At 44.5% G+C, this 20,969-nt stretch overlaps 1 protein-coding gene across 1 annotated transcript in view; it reads right to left on the reverse strand.

Annotated features, from left to right (window-relative positions):
- The window catches only part of CACNA2D3 (calcium channel, voltage-dependent, alpha 2/delta subunit 3), a gene marked incomplete at its 5' end in the record, with an annotated part of 947,927 nt that extends 927,475 nt beyond the window's left edge, over positions 1-20,452 (reverse strand). Inside the window, one exon of the mRNA XM_011947304.1 lies at positions 20,336-20,452. Within this exon, the coding sequence (XP_011802694.1) occupies positions 20,336-20,452 (117 nt within the window). The remainder of the gene's footprint in view (positions 1-20,335) is intronic.
- Between the last annotated feature and the right edge of the window lie 517 nt (positions 20,453-20,969).

A 20,969-nucleotide genomic window follows, 5' to 3' on the forward strand; every position in this document is an offset into this window, starting at 1 on the left:
AAAAAAAAAAAAAAAAAAAAAAAACATAGCTGATACAATATGATCCCATTCATGCAAAGTACATATACATATATGCAAATACACACACACATAAGCAAAGGAATAAAGACTCACAGAAATATATCAAAATATTAACAATTGGCCAGGCACTGTGTGGCTCATGCCTGTAATCCCAGCACTTTGGGAGGCCGAAGCGGGTGGATCACGAGGTCAGGAGATCGAGACTATCCTGGCTAACACGGTGAAACCCTATCTCTACTAAAAATACAAAAAATTAGCTGGGCGTGATGGCGGGCACCTGTAGTCCCAGCTACTTGGAAGGCTGAGGCAGGAGAATGGTGTGAACCCGGAAGGCAGAGCTTGCAGTGAGCTGAGATCCGGCCACTGCACTCCAGCCTGGGCGACAGAGCGAGACTCCGTCTCAAAAAAAAAAAAAAAAAAAAACCCCACCTCAAAAATATAAAAAGAAAAATAATAAAAATTAACAATGACAAGGCCAGAATAATGGAATAGCAGTTTGTTGTTACTTGCTTTTTTATTTATCCATTATTTCCAAAATTTTCCATAGTGAATAGGCAATGCTTTATAATTTTAAAAGCTTCAAGTTGATCATAGTTATTATTTCTTTCCAGCAGTCATCCAGCATTTATACATGAACACAAGGAAATTCTTGTCTCTAGCACTTCTGAAGGCCGTGCCATCACACAAAGAACCCACACCTGCAATAATGAACTCAGCATTTGTGTTGAGGGGAAGCCACTTACATGACAACTGGCCTGGGAGCTTCTTCAATCCTGGAAAGAAAAGCAACTAGGACAAAAGAATTTGGCCAGAACCAAGCAGTTGTTGTTGGTATAATCGGTGTGTGCCTCAGCCTTGCTACCTACTTCCTGTGATGGGAACAAATTCTGGAGCAAAGAAACCTAGTCACAACCTGCTTTTCACTGTACTTAGAGGACCAGTGTTAGCTAGTTACTCCTTATCACTCAGGGTTGTTGTACTTGTGCACACTCGGAGAGGGATGGCTTACATCTGTTCCTAACTAGCACAATCATTTTCACAGATACAACTCCACAAATGCAGGCCATGAGAGAAAGGAAGTATAGTATAGTGGTTACAGACACAGACACTGGGGTCAAAATGCCCAGTGTGGAATCGTGGCTCTATTGCTTCCTAGCCAAGTAGCTTTGGGAAAGCTAATTAACATACTCCATGCCTCAGCTTCTTCATCAGTTAAATATGGAAGGTAATAGAGTAGTGTGCTCACAGGGTTGTGAGGATTTAGTGAGGTAGTAGTATGTCTTAGGTATTCTGAATGCCATCTGGGCTTACTTTAAATGTTCAACAAGTAGTAGTGTATCATCATCATTATCATCCTCATCATCATCATCATCATCAGGTTTTGCCCTAAGGAGCCACAAGGAAAACAAAGAGGAGAAAAGGGCCTCGAAACACTTGTGGAGCTGAGGAAAGGGCCCAAGGATAGTATAACAGTAACTAGAAATCAAGGTCAGCTACAATCAATAAAGTGAGGTACAAAGAGGAAGAGGTTGGAAAAGGCTTCCTGAAGGCAGTAGCAGCTGAGAGCCCAGCACTGAGCCCATGGCATAGCAGGAACTGAAAAGTTCTTTGCTGAACTAAAGAATCAGGCCAGCAAGATTGAGAATTTAACAAGCTGCTATAGGGGCAAGGGAGGGAGTCTGGGGCAGTAGAAACAAGAGAACCCAGGGCCAAGAAGAAAGTACAGGATAAGTTCCTGAACTCACACAAGGAGGAGCAGTGAGGGTGAGGCTGGGCCAGGACAGGAAAGGGTCACAGGACCACAAAGGGTCCAGGGACCCCTCTTCCACCTTTCTGTCACAGTAATTCCTCATCCCTCTGGTCTCAGTAGAGGATCATGCTCTTGGCAAGCCTCCTCTGAACCCAGACCAGAGCAGGTCTTCAGGTCATGAGCTATCAGCTTTCCTTCATGGAACTGCAAGGAGACTTGCATGCATTAGTCTAATTCTTTGAGATATGTCTGATTCCCACATGAGATTGTAATCTCCACGAGGGTGCAGTCTTATTTTGCTTGTCCTTGTAATCCAAGAGCTGGCATGATACCTGGACAGAGTAGCAAGATGCAAAAATGTTTGCTGAATAAACCAATGAATGAATGGATAAAATTATCAAATTCAGGTTGTTTTCTCGTGCTTCTGACGGGGACCAAGGCAGTAACGTTCTCTCTGGAGATGCTCTCCAGTTCCTCCCTACAAGTGAAGTGGAGAAATGGAAAAAGAATGTGTTATTGATGTATTTTGACATCCTGGATTAAAAGCTGCTACACAAGAAGCAAAGTATTAATAGCCATCATCTCTCAAATTTATACTGCACTCTTCAAGGACTGAGGTCAAGGACTTTTTAAAAAAGAACACAAAGTGCTCTTCTTCACACTTCAGCCCCTCTGCCTCTCCTTCTCTTCCTCTCTTAACCCAGCATTCTTGCCCACAAAACAGGACCTGAGAAAGCAGATGAGCAGCAAAGTTTCATAGCCCATTGCCTTCAGAAAACGAAGGTTTTGGACAGGTTGGCTGGGAGGCTTAAGTCACTACTGCAATAAACAAGGCAAAGATGATACATACACAGGGAGCTCAATGGGAAACACTTTCCCTCACTAAGTCCCAGAAAAAGCACTTTGAATGGAGCCTTGGGTATGGGCTGTTTCGACATCCTAGAGGGACTCTGTGGTTAATTCAGCACATAAGAGCTTTTAGGGAACATTTTCCCCCAAAGAGAGAAGGGTTACCAGTATGCCATTTCACCCAAGAATGAGAACTGATCATCTAAACAACCATGAGTCTACATCTAATATGACACATCTTCTCAGGCATGCACGTACACGGACACACACACACACACACACACACACACACACACACAGGTTTCACCTGCAGATCACAGTGTTTCTCTTGGAAATTTAGATAACACCACAGAGAGGCGCCAATGAGCCCCCACTAGCTGAGGGTCATGGCTGACTAGGCAGACCTTTGTTTTGTCTCTTTTGATCTCACTGACCTCTCTGAGCCTCAGTTTTCTCAGCTGGTAAAGTGTTCATTCATTCTTCACACTCACTCATTCATTTATTCCACAAATATTTTCTGACAGAGACTATTACAGGAGCCAAAAATCCGAAGGCAGTAGCAACTGAGAGCCTAGGACCAACCAAACAAAGGTCTTGCTCTACGGAACCAACATTCTCTGGATGAGGCAGTACCACTGATATCAGAGGGTGGGCGTGCAACTCAGGGAGGTGACGTGACTTGCCCAAGGCCACACAGCTAATAAGTGGTGGCACTGATTTGTGAATCCAGGGCTGTCTGAACATGAAGCCTGGACTCTCAACTGCACTTGCATTTGCCTCTTCCTTTGCTAGCAGTCACTTTAGTTGGTACCAAGTGTTAGCACTGGGCAATGCAATGTGAAAGGCCCAGATAGAGGAAATTTGGGAGTGGCATGCTGGGCAGCAATGGAGAGCAAATGTGAGAGAAAGTGGGGAGAGTGGAAGAGGGCAGCCTGTGAAGCCCAGGGAGAGCAGTGGTCTTCAGAACACCTGGCATTTTGCTGAGCACTGGAGAACCTACAGTGTTTTTGCATCTCTGTTATAGTGGCTGCCTTCCCCTTAGAGCACCCACTGCATCCGGTATTTGTTTTTGTACCTGCTGGACAAATACTTGTTTTCACATCTCCTTCTCTGACCAGGGGTCATCTTTTTGAGGCCAGGAATGATGGCATGCCAGGACCTGGCCCAAGGAGATGTCTCACCTTTGATGCCAAGAATTAAAATAATAGTTGCTGCCATTCATTGAATTCCTACGGCAGCCAGACACTGAGATAAAGTCTATATTCATGATCCAATTTAATCCTTGTGACAATCCAATGAAACAGGAATCATTTAAGGAAGAGGAAAATGGGAAGTAGAGAAGCTAAGAAATTGCTTTAAAGCCACTGGTGGAGCCAAGATTCAAACCCACGACCAGCTTCAGTTTCAGGAACCTCACTCCTCAGCTCCATTGCTTATGTCTGGCCCAAGCAGCCAGTGTTCCTGAGATTTATGTTTCCCCTCTCCTAAGCCTCTCAGGTTACACCTCAGCCCTCCCTCCCCAGAAAGAACTCAGTTCTCCTCCCTGCCTCCAGTCTGGACTGTGAACACACCACACTTGTTGAATGAATGCTGGCTTTTTTTTAAATTTGGCAGTTTAAAGCAATTAACGTCATTTAGTCAGGCGTGTTATTAAGTCAACATTCAAGGGAGGGTGGATCAGGGGAAATGAATATACCAGGTTATATAAATACCAATTTACTCACTGTCTAAAATATCATAGAACTTCATCATATGTCAAACATTTTAGTCCCTTTTATTTTTGCCTTTTACATTCAAGGATGACTCCATACCCATACACAACTCTAAGAATGAGGCTATGGTACAAGGGCTCCTGGGAGATAATGTCAGCAAAAATGCAGAGAAGAATTTGCCAAAATGCTATGTCATGTCTCCCTGCTCTGACATGAATGTGACTTTAGTCTTCTCTTGGCCATTCAGCTAAGTCTGCCTTGTCTGCACAGCGTGGGCAGGTGTGAGTCTGCTGTGCCTGCTGGACAGCACCCCAAGGTGGGGACAGCAGCCCGTGCATGCCTCCCTCCACTCACAGAGACACCTGATGCAGACAGCTGCAGGGCAACAGGTGTGGGTGGGATGGGGGCACACTGGGACAAAGTGAAAAGAAGAAAGCCAGAACCAAGTGCCACCCATCTCATGGTGGAACACACTGGGAAGTGAGGTTGGATCTGCTGTCCTCTGGAACTGTGCTGACCTTTGAGCTCTACTGCAGGCAAGCCCAGGGAGAGGCAACGAGCTGCCCCAGATCCCCCAGCTCAGCAGAGTCAGGCCAGAGCTAGAACCTGGATGGCCAGACGCCAGGCCAGACTCCTGCCCTCTCCAGCCCAGTGACTCTCTGGTCCAGCCACATCCTGCCCAAACAACAAAAAGAAAAGGGATCAAATACAGAAAACCAGATCCAGATGGTAAGAGGAGAAATCCTCAGGAGGAGGTGGAAGAAGACAAAATTAATCTTCAGAAAACAAAAAACAAACACATGCAAATATAATAGTCACCTTTTCACCTGGGATGGTGGTCCTTCACCTGGCTCTCCTATCACTAACTTCATGATCTTGGGCTCAATTTCCCCAAATGCAGAATGAGGATAGAATATGACTCTTGGGCTAGTTATGAGGATTAACTTAAAGGATGTCCTTATACACTCACTCAGTCACCAAACCCTGGTGACATCTCCTTGGGCCAGGTCCTGCCATCCCAAGAAGTACAAGCCATCATTTCTGGACTCAAAACGATGACCCCTGGTCAAAGAAGGAGACGTGAAAACAAATATTTGTCCAGCAAGTACAGTGACAAACACCAGATGCAGTGGGTGCTTTAGGGCGGAGGCAGCCACTATAACAGAGATGCAAAAACACTGCAGGTTCTCTAGGTGCTAGAGACAAGAGACAAAATACCAGATGCTCTGAGGACCACCGCTCATCCCAGGCTTCACAGACTGCCCTCTTCCACTCTCCCCGCTTTCTCTCACATTTCCTCCCCATTGCTCCCCAGTACGCCATCTCCAAATTTCCTCTTTCTGGCCTTCCACATTGCACAGCCCAGTGCTAACACTTGGAACCAATTAAAGTGGCTGCTGGCAAAGGAAGAGGCAAATGCAAGTGCAGTTGAGAGTCCAGGTTTCATGTTCAGACAGCCCTGGATTCACAAATCGAGGCCACCACTTATTAGCTGTGTTGCCTTGGGCAAGTCACATCACCTCCATGAACTCGTGTCTTCCTCTGGAAAATGATGCCATCAGAGCACCTGTCCCATGGGATTGTTGCAGAGGTGAAATGAAATTTATACCGACAGCATAGCACTGTGACTGGCTGATAAGCATTAGCTATCACCACTGATCATTATTACTGGGGACAACATAGCTCGGGTCTCAAAGATCAACGCTGCACCTCCCACAATCACTGAACTGACTTATAATTTACCCCGGTAACATTTAGAGCATGGGTCTTTCTAACACATTTATTATGTTGTGAGATCAATTTATAGGTCAGAGTCAGCCTTCTAAAATAAACAGAATAGAAAACGGAGTAGAGTAGAATAGTGTAGAATAGAGTACAACAGAGTCCAGTCTAGTCGACTTGTGTTGAATAGAATAGAAAAGAATAAAGTACAAAATACCAGTCTGCACTGCAAAGAATAAGGCTAAGTGATATTTCACGAAACATGTTTCACATGTGAGGTTGTAACGGGTTGCAATGTAACATGTATTCTTTACCGCGGGCCACAGTTTAAGAAGTTTGAAAGGCACTGACTTAGAAAAAAACACAGTTTTGTGCCCAAAAGGCCCCTGAGGGAGCAATTCTTGCACCAGGGACATTAGGAGCAGGCTTTTATAGGAAGCAGATGGCGTCTTTCAAACTGATGTTCACTAAACAATTTTCTGTTAAAGGGCTAGTAACCACAGGTCCCGGTAACCTATTTGGTAAGAAGAAAAGCCATCGGTGACAGGTCAACAAATTTCTCTCCATCTCACAAATTGGAGAATGGCCACTCAACTGTGCTCAGTGATTTCTAAATAAACTGCTTCAACAAGCAGACGTGTACCTGGGTACCTTTGGACTTAAAAGATAAAATGTATGACTTGCTCCAAAGCCCTCACTACTATGGCAGGGAAAATCTCCATTCATGCCACCCACATTGAGGAAGGCTATACCCTGTGCCAGCCCATGCTTCAGACCTGGCTCAGGGGAAGAGCAGCTCCAGCCTCTGGCCCAGGACAACACAGCCTGCAAGCACACGGATTTGTACAAAATCACAGAGGGAAGAGGCGCACAGGCCAGTAATCAAGATGTGCACAGGCCAGAATGGAAGGGAGGGAATGACTGAGTCTCTTTAGGGAAAGCCAGAAGTCTTCCCAGAGACAACATGTAAACAATCTCTCTCAAAGCGTGGTCCATGGACCACCAAATGAGAGTCACCTGAGATGTCTGTTCACGTGCAGGTTCTGGGGCTCCGGGCCAAGCTTCCTGGGCCAGGGTCTCTTGGAGTAGGCTCCTGAAATAATGCATCTTAACAAGCTCCCCAGGTAACATTTCTACAGCCTGACATCCTGTAGAATTGAGGCTCAGACGCCAGACAAGGATAGTAGTGTTGGCAGTGTAACAGGACAATGGCACGGGCATGGGCACAGAGGCGTGACACAGCCGGATGTGTGCAGGGAACTCAAGCAGTGTGCTGTCGCTGAAGCACTCAGCGTGAGGATGGGAAAGGCAGACACAGCGGCAAAGGGATTTGGGTGCCCAACATAGCTCTGCACGCCTCACTGAGTATTCAATGGATGTTTGTTGGAGCAGGAAGGAAAGAAGTGAGAGAGAGAAGAAAGAAAAGGATGTTCAACATTTAGACAAAAGCTTGGAAGTCTATTAAGATTACTACAGATTCCCCTAAAACCATGATATTCTACCCAAAAGAAAGCATTTGATGATCTGAACCTCAACTGAGGAAAAGGAGAAGGTTGGAGGCTTCAGGTTTCCAGAGAGGTTATTAGTGTTCAATAAACGCTTGACTACTTGTTCCGTCTCCTTTCGGCTCCACTTATACAGATAATGTTAACAAGGGGAATGTGCCCTGATGACACACTGGGACAAAATATTTTGGCTGTTAAAAATAGATGCATTGGAGGAACACTTTCTCTAGGTGAAATTCAGGCTCAAATGCAATTGAATCTGGGGAGAGTTCACAAACACACCTTTTTGCATAAACTAGAACAGATTTCCAGTGGAGACCAGCTGGGTAGCTTTGAAAGGCATGGGACAGGGAGCAGACAAGCCACAAGGCTCAGGGCTACCTCCCCCTGTCCTCCAAGAAGCCCACTGTGGGACGTGAAACCCTTCTTCCATCTGTGGCCTCAATACACTGGCCTGGACCCAAGCCTGGTAGTCAGGACTTCAGCATTCGAGACCTGGCCCATTTCTGATTCACTGTGAGACCAGGGGCAGACCACTGAGCCCCGACACACACTCACAGAGGAAGGGGCCGTTTCCCACCTGCCCCTCTCCGAAGTCCTCTCATCCCCTTCTAAATGAGTAGGTCAGGCTCAGGAGGAAGGTGCAAGGTAGGCATCAGATCCTGCTCACTCAGGGCACACAATGCTCTGCTTAGCAGAAGTCACAGCTCCACGGAGGAGTCACATCCCAGGGAGGGGCTGGAGACAAGACTCTTCCGCAAGCCTCACAACACAATATTCTATTCGGTCCTGATATCTCAAGGTGACAGAGGCTGAAGTGAAATGTCTTTTGGCAAAACTGATCCCCATTAAATCCATATAATTCCCACTTCCCAGCAGCTGTCTCCCCTCATCTCAGGGAGTGCATTGCTGCAGGCTCTTAGCACATCCAAGGGCTGGGCCTGGGGAAGAGAGCAGACCACTGCCTGCAACAGGATGCAAATGCAAATAAAAACAACCCAAACTCACTTGATGGCCACTCTTAAAGATCTCCTCCTGCGTGAAGGTTCCCGACAGGCCCCACGCAGGGTACAGCAGTGAGATCACCCAAGGAACGTTCTGTGGATGCTGCAGGTATGTTGCAGTGGGCAGATTATGCAGCTCCCAGTAACCTCCAAAGCACAGACTCAGAAATTCAGCCCCGGTGATGTAAACAACAAAAACAAACAAATTAAAGAAGCACCTCCCTGAGAAGGTGAGATCATAGCAAACACCACGCACACATCTTGATGCTGGCAGGGCCTCAACCCCATGTGAAGGCGAAGGGAACAGAAATTAAAATTCACATTTCTCCCTAATATCAGTGGTAATGTGGTGCTCGAGCGCTTTATGGAATTAGCTGCAGCAGTTTCCTAATTGCCTTTGCCGAGTTGCCTCCCCCAGGTTGATGGTGGCGGCTGCGGCGGCCCCATCAGTCTCGCTTGGTGCTCCTCGTGCACCCGCCCAGCACTGCGGTGCTCCCGCAGCAGCTGCTCAGCTTGGTACTGCAGAGGCGCCCGGACCCCTCAGCCCAACTGGATGCTTCTGGGGGAGACTCTACCATGTCTCCAGCGTGGTGACCCAGATGGGCAGGGATGCTCCCAGGGGCAAGGAGGGGGTCGGCCAGCTAGGAGAACCGAGGACCAGCTTGTTCTGTTGTCTGGCAGTCCGTGCTGGCACTGCAAGGGCTGTGGGCAAGGGACCTGCCTGCAGGGCTTTGGGGCTGAATTGTTGTAGCTGGAAGGCAGCCCCCACTTTTTGCAGCATCCATGCCTGATGCTGGGACTCATAAAACCCTGGCGTTGGAGAGTAAATAGGGAAAGGGCTGTGAAGGACCTGGTGATCTGCCTGTGCTCTACAGTGCTCTGATTTCCATCACTAGCGTGCAAGGACAGGGAAAAGGCTGGGTGGCTATTCCTCCCTTTGTTTATCCGTACCTTCATGCTGGCCACATACAAACAACCCCTGAAGCCCACCCCATAGATAGCTCTGTGCTAAGTGCCGCAGGGGACCGTCTCCAGGTCAGAAAGAGCAAACATGCCCTTGGGGGAATTTAAGGTCTACTTTACCAGCCTTCTCCTCACCCCTTCCCACTCACCACCAAAGGAGATAAGGGGTTCACAGGATATCACACAACCCAGAACCCCAGACCTGACAGAGGCACAGAAGGCCCTGCAAGACTCATTCCAAGCAAAATGAAATCGACCCTAGTGAGTCCAGGGCTGTGGCTTTCAAGCTAGCTGTCGATTGTACAGAAAAACAGAACTGTGGCTTTATCAAGAGAAAAAAAAATAAGCACCAATAAACATTTAGGAAAGACAGACAAAGAACAGGAATAACAAAAACAGAGGAGCTAAAAGTTACTGGGCACTTCCTGGGTATACAGTTCTGTGCTAAGACCGTCACGTGCCTCCGTACCTAATCCTCCCTATCATGACCCCATTTTACAGGTAAGGAATTTGAGGACCTGAACACTAAGAATCCAGCCAGATCTCAAAGACAGATCCATCTGGTCTCAGAGTTTTAGAGCCCACACTGGCTTTCCTATACCATCATCAATTACCATAATGGGGAATACACAAAGGAAAACTTAACCAAATTCAATCAGATTCTCAGAAAGGCATCTTAGGAGTCAGAACACATGAGGGGAGGGCTGACCCTCAAGGGCAACTAAAAGATAAGCAGCATCAGTTTATTATGACAAAAAGGGAGAAGTATGGAAAGCTAGAGGGCTCACCAGCCCTCCTCTTGCCCAGTTTTAAGGGTCCAGTTCTTGCCCCTTTTAAGTTCTGCATTATGAAAGCAAATGACAAGGACCAAGCAACAAGACTACGAATCCCAAAGGAGACAATTTTAAGGGCAGGGGAGAAGTTTCCACCAAATGCTCAGATGAGCCAATACCACACTAAGGCCAATGCAAAGGATAAATGGTTGGTCCTAGAAATCCCCCGAATACCTTTCCTCTGACCCCACAACAACCCAAGCACCTGAACTGGGATTCACATGCTGCGGACTCAGTCTGCCTTTGCCTCGTGGAGCCATGTAGCCTTGGGCAAAGTTACATCCTCTGTCTTACATGTTAAAGACGTTTCTGCATCTCTAAAACCGACGCAGATGACAACAGATCTAACCTCAGGGGTTGCTACAAGAAATTAAATGATATGTCATAAAGCACACATCATAAAACACAAATAAAACACCTGCATCATTGTTATTATTATTATTACTGCCTAAAATCCCTTGTAGAGCTGAGTCATAGGCAGCTTGATGGAGGTCTCAAAACAAGGCCTCCAGATGGCTTGGCATTAACAACCCCCAAAGTGGACAAACTACTGTCTTGAGCAACCAACACTTGCCGGTATGTAGAATCAACTCCTTGAGAATAATAACAACAACAAGAGTCTGCCTTCTCTATACACTTCCCATGAGTCACTTATTGCCAAGCGTCCTGCATGCATCTTCCCATGTGGGCCTCTCAACTCACCCTAGAAGTTAGTACCATTGTGCCCATTTGAGAGATGTGAACACTGAGGCTCAGCAACTGACTTGTCAGGGTCATATGACCAGGCAGCAGCAGCATCTCGATTCAAACCCAGATTGTCGTTACTCAGATTCAGACCCTCAGCTCTACACAGTTCTGCCTTCCCAAGACCAGCCACTTCCCTTAAAAGTAGATTTTTGAAAGTCAATCCTCTGCTTTCTAAGTCTATATATTTTTCCTATCATTCATAAAGCATTTGTTTCAATCAAAGAACTGAAAACCTGTTCAAGTAGAAAATCCAGCTATGGCTCTATAATTCTGAAATTCCCGTTCTGGGAAATGTGTACTGTTGGCTTTTTCGAAAGATTAGTGAGCTGTGAGCCCTCTCCTGAGAGGATTACATCTTACTCCAGGGCGACCAGGTGGCTCCTGATGTTCTGAAATACTCGAACTTGGCCACATACTCTGAGATTTTTAATTAGTTACCAGTATTTACTAACAAAGGGAAACAACCCATGTATATAAAACACACATACGCACGCACACAAACACCCTTTATTGGTTGCCAGATAATGATTTGTCTGAAGTGTGTTGTCTGAGTTGGTGTGTGAATTCTGTATTATAAAGGCAGATGGCGATAGCATTCCAACAGGGGCCCAGGCCAAAGTCAAGAGGAAAGAATATCCAAACTTAGCATTAGCATTCCAGAAGTCAAATGACTATTATTATGTCAGTGGGGCAAAAGCCTATGCCCATCGAGCTGTTTGTACACGACGCGGTCATGTTGCACTAATAGACATTTCACTAATAATGAAAACCAGTAGGAGGCTGAGAGTAAAGCTGGATGTTATGACTCGCACCTGAAGATTACCTGCATCCAGCGAATTTACTGTCTCCCACATCTATTGTTCTTTTTACAATATTGTTCCACCTCTGCCTCAAACAATACAATGGAAAAGGCGTTATGGATGGCACATGTACAAAGAGTCAAACGCCTGCCCTATATTTCCAACTTTCACCTTGCTTCACAAATTATAGCACAATGTTACAGCAACAGCAAATATTAATCTTACAGCTGCCCGCTTCTGCTGTGCAAGGGACAAGATTAGGAGGATTTGGGAAAGAAAGCAAAAAAAAAAATCCACCTCCCTGGGGACATAATAAATGCATTTGTCACTGTGCCCCTGCCACATTAAATGTGCATAACATACACTGCCTTAATTTTATGAACTAATTATGGGATCAAAGTGACAAAAATTCCAAGTCTCTCTTGTTCATTAATAACGAAATGGGACAGTATGAATGAGAGGATAGCCTGAGAACCAAGGCTTCCCATGTGCCACACGTCATCCTAAACAACTGAAATGTTGCCCAAGGGGGCATCGGGATTAGAGGTCATCTGCAGCTGGCTTCTGAACACGCTCCCACAGCAGGGGAAATGGCTGGGTATACTGGGATCTCCCTTGGCATAAGGACCTCACTCTGGGCTGTGGGGCAGATGTGGCAACCCCAATTCCTTGGGTGATGGGCTTTCTCTGGACATCTCCCCCCATGCTCAGGGAGAAGGGAGCTGATCTCAAGGGGAAGGGTGCATATCTTGACAGAGGCCACCGCCACTGCAGCTTTCCTCCTGCTCTGAAGTACTCTCATCAGGGGTCAGCTGGGGATCACCTGCCTACATGCCAATGCCTGGCACCCATTCACGCACTTGCTCATTCACCAAGTCCACAGGTATGTATGCAGCCAGGCCCCACAGAAGCTCAATTAAGATTATCTGAAGAGCTTGTATTTGTATATTGCAACTAGGAATGACAACAACAACTCATTGGCAGGAGGCAATGTGCCAGGCACGGTGCTAAGTGCTTTGCATATTTTATTTTTAACATTTAACCTTCATCACAGCCTATACGATAGACGGTACTGGTCTGGTCTCCTTTCTCATTTAAGGGTATAGGTTCAGAAATGTTAAACTACAAGGCAATGCAGAAAAGAAAATGTCAGATCTGGGACTCAAATCCAAGCCCATCTGACTCCAAGGCTATGCCGTCTCAGCTGTTAACCCACGCTTTAATTGTTACTGAATTAAAATCCCAGATGTTTCTCATTTAATCCTTCCAAACACCTGTGAGATCGAAAACACAGGTATTATGCACATTCTTTTCAAATAGGAACTAAGGTCAAAAAGGACCACGTAAAGACAAGAAAATACAGCACTGTGGCCAGATGTGTAGACCCTGGAAGCCCAGCTCAGTCACCTTGGAGAGGCTGCTTCAGTTGTGTAAGCCTCGGCTTCTCAATCTGTAAAACGGGGTGAATGGCAGTCCCTGCCTCATTAGGTTGCTGGGAGAATTTAATGGGATGTCATATGTAAAGGGCTTATCACAGTACCTGGAATGCAGAAACTACAGCGTGAGTGCTACCTGTTTTTACTATTAGATTAAGCAATTTGCCCAGGGCCACATTGGAAATGCACACAGAAAAGATAAAAAGAGAGATGCCACCGCTTAAGGCCAATGACCCTTCCTTTAACAACACAGCATCTCCAAAGATGTGAATCTTTGAAAATGCTCCAAGCTCTCGAACTGTTACTCATAAAATGAGAAAATGATTTCATTGGAGATGGAACAAAGGTGGGCAAAGGAAGCCTCCTAGAATGAATACAGCTGAGAGGGTGAGCTATCCAGCAGGAGAAAGAGAAAGCCAAAACGAGGACAGCCTGTCCCACAGGAGGCTTAGCCAGGGCCCCGCACTTCGTCTGAGGCTCTGCTGCCACATCCTGGAATTCTTAAATAATTTTTTAACAAGGGATTCTGCATTTTGCACTGGGGACCACAAATTATGTAGCCAGTTCTGATCTCAGCAAGTCCTCAGATTCCAACTGCCTACAAAATCCCAGACGCTGACCAAATCCATGCCTGTTGGACTGGGTGACTCAGTTCTGTCCTACTGCCCTGGTTCATTCTCTCAAGTCAGCTCTCTAACACCCAAGAGGACAAGAACAGTCTTCCCCATCAGCAAGCATTATCTGGCACGTTCCGTGATGAACAGCATCCATTTTTATTCACACGGGCACGTGCACATACACACACTTAATAAGTATTATGGTAATAGCATGTGCAGGCCCCAAATATCGACTGGCAGTTGTTTCACCTAAAATGGAAAACTCGACGTCTGTTTTGTGAATCCACAGCATTTACAGCCTTGCCCACCTTGCCTGTCCAGATCATTTACATGCATAACAGCCCTTTTAACCTTGGGAGGGTACTGTTTTCCAATAGCAGGTGCCAAGATAAATACTCTGAAGTGCACAAAGTGAAGGAACAGCCATCCATTTCTTGTGAAAAGATAATGCTTTCCTTTCCAATATGGCCTTGAAATGTGCACTAATAGTTTGGTTTCTGAGTTGTTTATTTTCATAATGTTGATTTGGGGAAACTGGAAAGCTATGCAACATATAAATTTAATACACCTTATAAATTTAATGCCTTAAGCAGCCTTGGAATGAGCACCCAATGAGTGTTGTTCAAAGCAAATGGAAGTTGAAATGTTTACCATTTATTAGAAATGAACTGGACTCTTTTCAAATATGTATTTGTAAAAAACAATTCCCTTCTGAAAAGTAGACATGCTGGCTATGCACACAGAAATCCCCTAAAACACATCAGTTATACAAATGCCTAATCTGCCAAGGGTGAGTTGTAAGCACAGGCCAAAGTGCTGGGCTGTCGAGGGGCCTTAGAGTCCAACTTCACATTACAGAACAACCACCTCAGACAGAGTCTGTTGGTCACTAAATACTTAGTAAAATCACAAAAAAACAAGCATCCTCCTCTTCCTCATATCATTTTCTTCCTTCAAAGGAGAAGCAAAATTTTGTTTAATGGACCAAAAAGGGCTGGTAAGGATTCTGTCAGTTTTACCGGAAGCCTGACATTAGGAACTTTTCCTTTCTTTGAATGATACACGAAAGCTTCACTGCAGTCACTCGAGATGAAACCTAGGCCGTGATGCCTCTTGTATAAAAATTACATTTAAAGGGGAAAAAAATCTCACATGCTAATTCATAGGCTGGCATTTTATAACATCTGTTTTATTTTTTTTCTCAGTTTTGGTCACAGCAAACCTCTTAAGTCAAATCACAGTGTCCCAGGGAATACACAATCCGCTAATACTCCCTGTGTAGAAGATGCTGTGGTCTCAACCCGAAGACTGTGCCAACAAGCACTGTGACTAAAAAAAGATGGAGGGATCCCTGAAAGAGCTGCTGCTCACATCTTACAGGGGAGATGTGCTGGGGTAAAGAAAAAGCCCATTTGTTGGCATCATAGCATCTACGATGGTAAATCAGGATTCACGATAGGCCTGGAATAGACTCCTTCGTGAAAAGGTACACTTCTTTAGGTAGGCCCAACGCACCAAACCATGGACTGATCAGTGTAAGTCGGAACACTAAACACCAAGTGGAGATCAATCCAAGGCTGATGAAGGCTAGAATCCCAAACCTGCACCTCCAAGAATATGTGCGTCAAACTTTACGGCAATGAAATACCTGGAAGGGCCACAGGTGCTGGGGGTGATGGTTTCGCATTTCTTTTACTTTTGCTCATGCTGACACATTGGCTATGTCTTCATCAAAAACTGGAAACAATAACTGTGTCGGCTCAGGCCCAATGGATTTCACAATTATCGGGTGGTTTGGTATTCATGTATTTGCCTAAAAATTGCACTAGTGTTAGAATTAATTAATTAAAATCAGCATGAGATCACCATGCTGATCAATCAAAATTATAACCACATGGGAATAAAAAGCTGATGTTTGCCTCTGACCAGAAAACCATGCCTATATTTTCATTTTCCCTTAATTTTGAGTAGCATCTGTCAATCTCCTGAGTAACACAGGCTGCAGCAGTTCCTAATGGGAGCAAAAGCAAAGTAGAAATGTATCTGGCAGAAAAGAACTTTTAAGGAGAAAAAAAACAAGGAAAGAAAAAGAAAAAAAAAATGAGCAAAAGAGGCTTAGACAGTTAGCAAGTGGCCATGAGTAACTCTACAAGTACAATGAGATATATGCATAAGAGGCACAAACTGAATGCTCATAGGTTTGCCCTGCTCTGCTACTGTCTGGGTGATTGCATTAGTGTGACCAATAAACTGCCCTGAACGATTAAAAACTGTCATTTCAGAGATTTCAAGACTTTTAAAAATAACCTGCTAAGGAAAAGTCCAGTATTGGAAGTAATGCTATGGATTACAGCATCAGCAGCATAGGTTGAATGCATTTATCATTCAGGACGCCAAGTAACTGTGTTTATTCAACAAAAAATGTTAGCAAAACAGCACCTCCCCCACAAGAGCAAGCTGAAGAGTGCCGGGTTTCCCACGAGCAGCACTGCTACCTAATTCCTGATAAGTGAATACACCTATTCAATTATTAAAAAGTCCATTGATTTCCACATTGATGAAAAGTCATAATTATAAAAATGGCTTAAAGCACCAACCTTTTACTTTGCTGACTCTGTCCTGTGGAAAGAGATATCAACTTCATATATTAAAGCTGCCCTCTCAATAAATAGTTGATAATGCAAAAAACGAATTGCGCATTCCAAGACGTGCGTGTTTGGTAAGTGCTCCAAGAGGCGTCCAAGGTAAATGTCAATTCTTTTCCAGCATTACTGGCAGAGACACACATTACCTGTATTTCCACTGTGTATTTATCATCATGATTCTGGAAAATGTAACTGGAACCCTTCATTCCTGTGAACACTGGTTCCCCGAATGCAGGTCTAAATAGAATGAAAAACCCAGTTCCTATCCAATTATCCCTGAGGAGGATGAAATGAGAATCAGCCAGTTTAATGCCTTTGATTGTGATTGTTAGAGGTGTGGAGACTGAGTTTAACAGCCTGGGTTCCCAGACCTACTAGAATGCTTCTCACTGAATCCCAAAATACAGCAGTAATGAAACTATGCCTCCCCAAAAGAACCAAACAAAGTCCATTCTTTGGGGAAAATGAAGCAAGATAGAGGCAGCTGAATACCGACTGGCATGGATATGTCAAATCGGAAACTTAATTAAAAGTTGAAGTGAATGGAAACCCCTGCAGTATCTGCCAGCTTAGCAAGGCAGCACACAGGCATACAGCGGCACACCAGCACGGTCCTCCAGGGGCCTGCTATTCTCTCTCAGCATCTGAAACCCCTCAAGATGAACTCCAGCACCCACAGACAAGTCCCACAGTCTTCCACTCTGTACTGAAAACAAATTTCCTAAAAGATGGCTTACTGCGTTTTATAAAATCAAAACTATCCTATTTCTAAGGACCTAACAGGTTGCTACTCCTGTGCTCAGTAAAGACAGAAGAAAAAAATATAGGGGATATCTGGCATTGAATATCTAATATATTATAATAGACTAAAGTGGCAAAAGCCATGGTATTAAACACAGAAACAATTGATAAAATACTCTTATTTCTGAAGCCATGACAAGGTACATTGCTAAATGTTTGTGTTTACATTGATGAAGTCAGTAACAATACTGCTACCTCAAATTAGATCACCTAATAAAAACATGTTACCAAAATGGCAGTTTTCCCAGTCTCTGAACACCTTAAAATAGATGCATGGCCAATTATTATTTAACTTATATTCACAATAACTATTTTGTAAAGTGTACGCCTTAGTGCAAAAATGACTAAATTTCCATTCTAAAAATGAACATACATTGGTTCACAACATGAAGTGTCAATTAGTGAAACTACACAAAATACATAAAATTATATGGTGGTATACAGTACACCTTACTTAACTGAAAATCAAGTTTAAACATCCATGCCTTAAAAGAGCAATTACACTCTATTATACAACATAGTATTCCCATCTTTGAGTCCCCTTAATACAGTGTTAATGTATTTTCCAGCCAAATTTTCTAACTCATTTTGAAAGCATCTTAATTGTTAAGGACACAGTGATATGATGGCAGCGTGCACAGAGTTCTGACTTTGAGGAGTAATTCCTCATGCAAATGGCCAGAAACTTGAGAATCAGCAAAAGAAAAGCAATTATCCCCTTGTTTTTCCAAACGATGTTATGTCTCCTACACTCTGAGCACTGTGATCTATTCCCATTCATACTCTGAACTCTCTAAACCAATGTTCTTTGCTAATTTTAAAAATACAGAAACATTTGCGGGGGCTGGTGGACCAAAACAGCCAAAAGATAGCTGAAAAATGCTCCCCGAGATGTCTAACATGCTCCCCCATCATTTATGGAAAGTCCCTGCCAAGTAACCCAAAGCCGTGAGTATTTCAGGACCCCCAGAGCAGATTCCAAAGCAAGGACTAGGGTGGACACCCACCCCGGAATGCAATGCCAAGCAACATCTCACCTTTCCCTCGCATCAGATTACAAAATGCCAGGCAGCAGCAAGAAATGATAACAAAGCCATAAACAGCTGGAAATAATTACACAATTGTCAAGCTGCAAACACGACAAAAGCAAAGCAAGGCTAGTGAATTCAGTATCAGAAAGGATGCTGATGAGAAGGTAAGAGAAGCATTTCAGCTTTTTCCAATTTGCTGTTATAGAGTACCAAATAATAGGGTTGATGGAGTTTTGTGCAGTGTGTGTGTGTGTAACTTCAAAGAGAGAGAAAAAACATATTTTGTGTGTTCCTAGAAAATTTGAGATAAAAGATATGAAAGCACAAACAAAAAATATTAACAGGCTCTGAAGGGATTCTTTTAGAATTGCTACAACTACAACATGCAGATGAGAAATATTTCTTTAAAGTTATATAAAATGTTATCTTCTTTAAAAGCATAAGAAAAATATACAGGCAATGCTACAGTCCAGAATTCATCACATCAAACATCTGACAAGTGGGCAAAATGCCAAAACAGAAGACAGACTTGTCCAGATTAAAAGAGTACTAGGGAAAGATGCAATTCCTATGCAATTCCTGTAAGTGCTGAGATGGGCCACAGGTATGTAAATTCTCATCTTCCAGAAGGGCATTTCATAGCCTCAACTGTTTACCAGCTGCCTATAATTCAAGAACACCTTCCCAAACAACAGAGTTGAGCAAACAATCTTTCAATGAATAAGGTTTCAATGAACAAGGCTATTGGTGATTTTTAAACCAGAAAAACTTTCGTCATTCCATGGTGGGCCAACGCTTTATTACGATATTTGGATTTCATGTGGCAAACTGTTTCATACGCTGTCCCCAAAAATGCTACTCTCTGAAGGGGAATGCCATAAATAAAATACGTACTTGGTTACCAGGCAGCATGCATAACACATATGGCACATTGGCCCAAAAATCATATTTTAAAATGTTTAAAAGTTAACAATTTAAGCTATTTGTACCCATTTTCAGAGAATTATTCCCTAAAGGCCAATTTTATTTTCTATCATCAAGAGAATATTTTGATTAATCCTGTTGATCTGCAAACTTGAAATTCTTTGAACTCCTCTAATCTCTCCTCCCAGGCCCTTTTATTTTTTTCTTTATTTCCTGAAGGGGAGAATGAAGGACCATATATCTCACAATGTAATTTTAAGCTTATGCTTAAAATACTGCCTGTTTGAATTAAAATTGATGCAGCTTCTGATAAGAACCTAATAATCAATTCTCCATTCTCATTACTCTCCAGAATTACATGGATGCAGACCCATTTCTTAAGTTTGTGGACTACTCTCATAGGTTATTACCCGGCAGTGCAGCTGAGTGGAAAGATAACCACATTCATTCTCCTTATCTGTAATGATGTAATGCATCCCAGCCCTGGGTCTAGATGATTGGGGAATAATGGGATTGTACAACTGCAGGGATGACAAACAATAGTGCAGCGTCTTTCTCTGATACACTGAACCCCACGCCTCCAGTGCGAGGTGAAAGGCATCACAAAATAGGCACTGAGTCTGCCCCTTGGATGAAGTTAGCATTTTTTGGCCCGAGGAGCATCTGCTCTGGCACTGAAACAGCAATACCGACACAGAGACGAGAGCCATGCAAAAACACTCAGTTTCCGAGCCCCAGCCAGGACAGTGCGAGTGAGTATCCTGCTTTTCTTTGTGTTTAGAATCAAGTGTCATCTAAAAATAACCGGTTGGTAGGAAGAAATCACTGTACAGTACAATGCCAAGAAACCCGGGGATCAGAGACTCCTCTGATAACTGATGCTGCTCGGGGCTCACGTTTGTTTGGAAAACTAAATCTGCCTCCATTTTCTGTGCCGGAAAAAATCATCGCTTCCTGCCACCACAGAAACCTTACCTTTTGCAGAAGCTGGGAACCGGAGTACTTAGCAGCAATGGATTTTATCTCCCCACCAAAAGCCGAGGCCCAGAGCTTCACCCTACAGGGAGAAGGGGCACAGGAAGAAATGTAACACCCGTGTCACAGTCAACACGCACGCACACGCACACGCACACATGGGGCTATGGCTGAAGGAGCAGGGCGATGTAACATTTTTTAAAAGAAGAAAAGATAAAAAAGCGCTTTGGTAGAAACTGCCAGCACCAAACTGCAAAGCGCAGCGAGGGAAGGGGCCCAAGGGGGGTCGCGGAGTTAAGAATGCACAAAGTCTCCCAGGCTCTCTAAAAAGACCACTGAGTTTCATTTGAATCATTGCCCGAGGACTCGACCCCCTAAACTGGGCATCACCTGGCAAATAGCAGTCAGAAGAAATCCACCCATCCCCCCTCCCAAAAAAGAAGTGGGGCGGCGGGAGAGCAAAGGGGGGAAATTCAGCGGCCCATGGAAGTTGGATTCGGTAACCAGGCTCCAAAGTTGGTGCCGTCACTTGAGGTGAGCATCTCCAGATCTCACTCGCCAACCTGCGGGCAGGGGCCAGAGCATCCCACCCGGCCTCGCCACCCGACGCGGGTCCCGAAAGGCAGGTGCGAGC

The sequence above is a fragment of the Colobus angolensis genome, unplaced genomic scaffold (assembly GCF_000951035.1).
Source record: "Colobus angolensis palliatus isolate OR3802 unplaced genomic scaffold, Cang.pa_1.0 Scaffold26, whole genome shotgun sequence".
In the NCBI taxonomy this organism is placed as follows: Eukaryota; Metazoa; Chordata; class Mammalia; order Primates; family Cercopithecidae; genus Colobus; species Colobus angolensis.